The sequence below is a fragment of the Macrobrachium nipponense genome, chromosome 22 (assembly GCF_015104395.2).
Source record: "Macrobrachium nipponense isolate FS-2020 chromosome 22, ASM1510439v2, whole genome shotgun sequence".
Lineage (NCBI taxonomy): Eukaryota > Metazoa > Arthropoda > Malacostraca > Decapoda > Palaemonidae > Macrobrachium > Macrobrachium nipponense.
The window spans coordinates 56,636,991-56,644,490 of record NC_087213.1 but is presented as its reverse complement, the minus strand read 5'-3'; the positions used below and the strand labels follow the sequence as shown (position 1 = coordinate 56,644,490).

Here is a 7,500-nt window from a genome sequence, read left to right as displayed (position 1 = left end):
CAGGATACGTCTCAAGTATAAAAGGCCCATTAAAACACTGGTTTAAAGCTAAGGACTATATTTCGGTGGACTAACTCCCACCGTTATGAAGTAGTGAATTCTCTACTTGATAAGGGTGGGAGTTAGTCCACCGAAATAAATAAATATATATATATATATATATATATATATATATATATATATATATATATATATATATATATATATATATATATATATGGCAAGAGAAAGAATGAATCGCTTATTAATTAAAAATTTAAGAAAAAATTAAAGTAAATTATTAAAATACAAATTAAATGAGATAAAGTTATAAAGTAAAGCCGGTAAAATATCCTCACCAGTTCTGCACTTCAGTTGTTTATTTAAAAAAAAAAAAAATTTTATTCAACAGATGTAAAACATCTATCGTGACTGTTGTATAAGTCTGAATGCATAGAAATAAATGCACAGTTATTGCGATGCGCCATTCTCCATAAACACTGACAGTATGGCAGCAATTTATTCCAAAATGTGTAATGGATGTCTTGCTGTTCAAAATAAATAAATATAAAAATAATATTAAAAAGTGACATTTTTTTATATTCTTTTTATAACTGGGAAACCGGTGTCGTTGACCCTTCGTATTTTGAATGTGATCAATAAATAAATCAATCAATAAGTAAATAAATAAATAAATGATCTCTGAGACACTAAGAGGTTATTTCAAGTCGCAGTTCAATTTTCGATGGGAGACAAAACCTGAGCTGCTGTCTGTAGGTAACCTTGAAACTCTCTATCCCGGGGATTCTCCGATGATTATTGTTCGGTTGCTCTATTGTGCCGTAGCAGTTTTGGGAGCGAAGAAGAAGAAAAAGAAGCTGGAGAAGGAGGATGAGAGGCGCAGCATCTCTCTCTCTCTCTCTCTCTCTCTCAACACACATTTAGCACATGATTACTATGACTTGTTTAGATCTGGACTTTTCGTTTATTGTTTAAAAGGTGAATCTGTCAACATAACTATTACCTATATATATATATATATATATATATATATATATATATATATATTAATATATTATGTGTGTGTGTGTGTGTGTGTGTGTGTGTGTGTATACATATGTGTGTGTGTGTGTGTTTGTCCCTGTATCCGAAATCCGACGAATAAAAAAAAAAAAAGTTGATACGGAATTTGCGATCACGAGGATTATGGGGCTATTGTAAGGACTCGGGAGGGAGGGAGGGAGGGGGGTCCTGTGATGGTTCGGTTTTGTTGGGGGGGGGGGGGGGGGGAGGGAGGAGATATTCACTCACATTGCTAAAGGGGCGAAGGGCACTGATGCAAACAAAGGACAGTCTACTACCTCATCAGGGAGGGGGAGGGGGGTGGGGGTGTGTGGACTGACTGGGGCCAGGTGGAGGGTAGCAGCAGCAGCAGCAGAGTGGAGGGAGATGACCTTGAATGAGTGAGGACAAGTTGGAAGCAGGGACCTCCTCCTCCTCCTCCTCCTCCTCCTGTCCTAGAGTTCGACCTCCTCCCCCTCCTCCTCCTCCTCCAGTTCTTCTTCTATCCCTTCAACCCTACCACATCAACGCCCTTTCCTTATCCCTGGGCTTCTCTCTCTCTCTCTCTCTCTCTCTCTTTTCATCGTCGGAGATTTAAGTATTTGTGCTGATTGTAACACATTCTTTTACTGTGGACAGCAGATTTGTTTTAAGTGTCTCTTACTGTCTCTGTCTTTCTTGAAATTCGTAAAGTGTCTCCTTCCCATCCCCCCCCTCCCCCCCTCCCCTCTGTCTCTCTCTCTCTCTCTTTTTCTCTCCTGTGGGTGTCCTTTCTACTTAAGTACGTGTGTATTCCTTTGCTCTCTCCTATGAACCTTAAATCGAGCTCTCTCTCTCTCTCTCTCTCTCTCTTGTAGGCGAGTTGCGTCATGATGAAGAGATAGAGAAGAGAAGAAGATCGCCGCGCAGTTTACCTGGTTGCGTACCACTGCTCTTACCTGTCCTCCTGCCTGACCTCTAAAAAAAGGCGGGGGCAGGTATTTCGTGATTTTGCTAGTCGTTGGATTGATTGATTGATTGGTCTTCTTCCGTAGTCTGGGAGGCTAGCGCGCGCGCGTGTGTGTGTATGTCTACAGATGACCAAGAGATTTGTTTAATGAGTAATGAATATTTCGGTTGTTTTTTTTCGCCTATGTGGGCATCCTGTTCTACCCAAGGGTGCTCAGCTGGGTCCAAAAGAATTGAGCCAATTTTCCAATAATCATAATCATATACAAATAATACATGTTTATTATTACTATTATCGTTAGGGTATTTACCTGCGCAGAATATATAACTATACTGTAAGTAGTAAATTAGGAGAACTATGAGACTTCGTAACGGTAATGATATAATACTACTAATAATAAATATTTATCATTTATTATTACTCTCTCTGCACGCTAATTTTCCTTTGGGGTCCTATTGAGATTATCATAGTCTGTTGACTCTGTCCGTAAAGGTGTTTCAGCTGGAGATTTGAAGAAAGGAAGGTTTATTCTTCTTTTTTCAACTTAATAATAATATGATCTTTTTTAGTTATCATATTATCCTCTTTTTTCTTCCGTAGTTTCTTCCCTTTACGGCTGAGAATTGGTAAGGGTGTCAGTCTGGACTTCGGTTTCATGTTTCTTTAAAGACCAATAGAGAAGTTCTTTGAAGAATTCTTATGTCTTTCGTAAGACATGAAGAATTCCCATGTCTTTCTCAAGACATGAAGAATTCCTTTCTTTCTTAAGACATGAATCAAGATCTGTAAAAAATGTACATGAATAAAATTCTTCAATATAAGTTTTTCTTTAAACATGTGTGGAAAATCCTTAAAGAATTTGGTCTTTATTTAAACATAAATAAAAGGTCTTTAAAGACTTCCTGTCAGTCTTTCTTTAAACACGAATAAAGGTAAAAAAAAGACTTACCATTAGTCTTTCTATGAATGTAAGTTAAAAGTCTTTAAAGACTAACTATTAGCCTTTCCTGAAACTTGAATGAAAGGTCTTTAAAGACTTCCCGTTAGTCTTTTTATGAATATTAATAAAAAGGTCTAAAGACTTCCTATTATTTAGCCTTTGTTTGAATATGAATAGTAAAGGTCTTTAAAAGACTTAAACATAGATATAAGGTCTTTAAAGAGTTCCAATGTCTTTCTTTAAACACGGATAAAGTTCTTTAAAGACTTCCCATTAATCTGTCTTTGAACACGAATGGAAGATCAATTAAAAAGAAGATGCGAAGGAAATTAAATAATTAGAGAAAACTAAGAAAAAAAAGTTAATCAAAAGATCCAGGTAAGATCCGGCCAGGTTAATCAGGCCTATTATAATAGGAAAGGTGCGAGAAGGTCTCTTGGCATGTCAGAGTCCAGAGGTCCAAACTAGACCTTTTATACTCTTCATCTCCGTGGAAAAAAGTAGGTAAAAGGAAACTGATATAGGTCTCTCTCTCTCTCTCTCTCTCTCTCTCTCTCTCTCAATCTCTCTCTCTCTCTCTATCCTCTCTCTCTCTCTCTCTCTCTCCTTTGTAAAAATGTAACCACGATCAGGTATCCCTTTCCAGAGTAACAAAGACCTCGGCCATCCAATTTTTATTGGCGAAATGGAGAAACAAAAGAGGTGAGGTTGATCTTTTAAACGGAGAGAAACATTGGTCCACACATACTGGCACACATGCACATACACACATACACACATGCACATACAAAGACTGTGCTTGCAGAAATCTTCCATCAGGTTGGAGGGAAAGATCAAAGGTGATATATATATATATATATATATATATATATATATATATATATATATATATATATACTACACGTATGTTTAATTGTAATAACCACAATGCCCTCTTTGACTTCTCACATTCTTTGCTGATTATTGGAAACGATTGTCACTATAAAGCCTTGAGATCCAACTTCAAAGAAATATGAAGAAATCCTGATGTCCGGTGGCGGGAAACGAACCTGCGACACCATGATATCACGACGAGGTCACCTTGCCGACCTGATATGACCTCGTCGTGATTATGATGGCATCGCGAATTCGTTTCTCGCTACCGGACATCATGTTTTCTTTCAGATTTCTTCGAAGTTGGATCTCAAGGCTTTATAGTGACAAGCGTATCCAAAAAAAGAGCAAAGAATTTGAGATGTTAAGAGGGCATTGTGGCTATTACAATGACAAATGTATCTGGTAAGAATGACCAGTAGATTCAACACTAATATATATATATATATATATATATATATATATATATATATATATATATATATATATACATATATATATACATATATATATATATATATATATATATATATATATATATATATAATATATAGTATATATACATATATATATATATATATATGATGTATATATATATATATATATATATATATATATATATATGTGTATGTAATATATATATATCATATATATATATATATATATATATATATATATATGTGTGTGTGTGTGTGTGTGTGTGTGTGTGTGTGTGTGCGTGCGTGCTTGCGTGCGTGCGTGAGAGACAAAGAGAGATAGCCCGGTCGCATGAGTGGAATGACATTGAATCAGCAGCTTACGCCTGCATACGCAAGCAACTGCCACGCCTCAGATTGAAGAGCGAGGGGCGGGGGAGGAAGAGGAGTTAGTCCTGGAGAGGGGAAGGGGGCGGCGGCGGTTGTGAAGGGCGGGGGGGGGGAGGGGGGCGGGGGGGGGGGGTAGGGGGGCCGGTTAATGATAGAAGGTCAGGGCGCCGAATTTAGACTTGATCCGGCAACCAGAATTTCTTTAACTTCTCAAGTCGTGACGTCAAGTCTCGTCTGAATAAAATATTGCGAAAGATTTCGTTGGCTAATCCTTATGTCAGAGTTTACCTTGACTTTTATCTGCTCTTTAAGCTTTTTTTGAATAATTTTTTTATTTTTAACTTTTCAGATCTTGCCGTAATTCGTATCATTTACTGAGGTACCGTTCTATTTCCATTTTTTTTTATTGGAAGCTTTTTTTTTAACCAATGTTTTCGTTTGGTATTCGTTTATTTTGACATTCTCTCTCTCTCTCTCTCTCTCTCTCTCTCTCAGATATTCTGGAATGCAAACCTGCCTCCTAAGGTTAAACAGCGTGTCCCTGTATTCAGTTATTCGTTTCTGTTTAAAACTTTCGTATGGTTACTTATATAATTCTAAAAACTTTTTCATTCCCAAGGTCCATTGGCTCAAATTATGTTTATTCTTTGTAGCTTTATAATCTTTGCGGCATTATTATTATTATTATTATTATTATTATTATTATTATTATTATTATTATTATTATTTTTTTTTTTTTTTTTTTGCTCTATCACAGTCCTCCAATTCGACTGGGTGGTATTTATAGTGTGGGGTTCCGGGTAGCATCCTGCCTCCTTAGGAGTCCATCACTCTTCTTACTATGTGTGCCGTTTCTAGGATCACACTCTTCTGCATGAGTCCTGGAGCTACTTCAGCCTCTAGTTTTTCTAGATTCCTTTTCAGGGATCTTGGGATCGTGCCTAGTGCTCCTATGATTATGGGTACGATTTCCACTGGCATATCCCATATCCTTCTTATTTTCTATTTTCAAATCTTGATACTTATCCAAATTTTTCCCTCTCTTTCTCTTCAACTCTGGTGTCCCATGGTATTGCGACATCAATGAGTGATACTTTCTCTTGACCTTGTCAATCAACGTCACGTCTGGTCTGTTTGCACGTATCACCCTATCTGTTCTGATACCATAGTCCCAGAGGATCTTTGCCTGATCGTTTTCTATCACTCCTTCAGGTTGGTGCTCGTACCACTTATTACTGCAAGGTAGCTGATGTTTCTTGCACAGGCTCCAGTGGAGGGCTTTTGCTACTGAATCATGCCTCTTTTTGTACTGGTTCTGTGCAAGTGCCGGGCATTCACTTGCTATGTGGTTTATGGTTTCATTTTTCGTATTGCACTTCCTACATATGGGAGAGATGTTATTTCCGTCTATCGTACTTTGAACATATCTGGTTCTTAGGGCCTGATCTTGTCCCCCGCTGTTATCATTCCTTCAGTTTCCTTCTTTAGCTCTCCCCTCTGTAGCCATTGCCAATTGTCATCGCTGGCTAGTTCTTTAGTCTGTCTCATGTATTGTCCGTGCATTGGTTTGTTGTGCCAGTCCTCAGTTCTTTCTGTGCTTTCTCCTGTCTCTGTATATTTCTGGGTCTTCGTCTGCTTTTATTAGTCCTTCTTCCCATTGGCACTCTTTAGCCACTCGTCTTCACTGGTTTTCAGATATTGCCCCAGTGCTCTGTTTTCAATGTTGACGCAGTCCTCTATATTTAGTAGTCCTCTCCCTCCTTCCTTTCGTGTTATGTATAGTCTGTCCGTATTTGCTCTTGGGTGTAGTGCTTTGTGTATTGTCATATGTTTCCTGGTTTTCTGATCTATGCTGCGGAGTTCTGCCTTCGTCCATTCCACTATTCCTGCGCTGTATCTGATTACTGGCACTGCCCATGTGTTTATGGCTTTTATCATATTTCCGGCGTTGAGTTTTGACTTGAGTATCGCCTTGAGTCTCTGCATATATTCTTTCCTGATCGTGTCCTTCATCTCTTGGTGTTTTATATCCCCTCCTTCCATTATTCCCAGGTATTTGTATCCTGTCTCATCTATGTGTTTGATGTTGCTCCCATCTGGTAGCTTTATCCCTTCAGTTCTCGTTACTTTGCCTTTTTGTATGTTGACTAAGGCGCATTTTTCTATTCCAAACTCCATCCTGATGTCCCAGATACAATCCTTACAGTCTTGATTAGGGTATCTATTTCCTTGATGCTCTTACCATACAGCTTGATGTCGTCCATGAACATCAGATGGTTGATTCTGTTGCCTCTTTTCTTGAGTTGGTACCCGGCATCCATCTTCTGTAGTACTTTTGTCATGGGAATCATGGCTACTACGAAGAGTAGTGGGGACAGTGAGTCGCCCTGGAAGATCCCTCTCCTGATATTAACCTCTGCTAGTCTTATTCCAGAGCTTGTAAGTATTGTATTCCAGTTGCGCATTGTATTTTTTGAGGAAGCTGATGGTATTTTCCTCTGCCCCATATATTTTCAGGCATTCTATTAGCCATGTGTGTGGTATCATGTCGAAGGCTTTCTTATAGTCTATCCATGACATGCTTAGGTTGGTTTTCCTTCTCCTACTGTTCTTCATTACCATTTTGTCTATCAGGAGCTGGTCTTTTGTGCCCCTACACTTCCTTCTGCAGCCTTTCTGTTGGTGGGGGATGGTGTTTGTCTCATCTAGGTAGTTGTATAGCCTTTCACTGATGATACCTGTTAGTAATTTCCACATTATTGGTAGGCAGGTGATAGGCCTGTAGTTACTGGCTATATTTCCCTTACTCTTGTCTTTTTGTACTAAGGATGTTCTTCCTGTGGTCATCCATTTGGGTGCTTGGTGATTTGAGATACAATGCTGGAGTTGTT

General features: G+C 38.3%; 1 protein-coding gene across 1 annotated transcript in view; it reads right to left on the bottom strand.

The window, feature by feature from the left end:
- Positions 1–7,500, bottom strand: part of LOC135198278 (uncharacterized) — a 103,329-nt gene that overhangs the window by 4,234 nt on the left and 91,595 nt on the right. Inside the window, exon 2 of the mRNA XM_064225849.1 lies at positions 1,291–1,433. Within this exon, the coding sequence (XP_064081919.1) occupies positions 1,291–1,433 (143 nt within the window). The remainder of the gene's footprint in view (positions 1–1,290; positions 1,434–7,500) is intronic.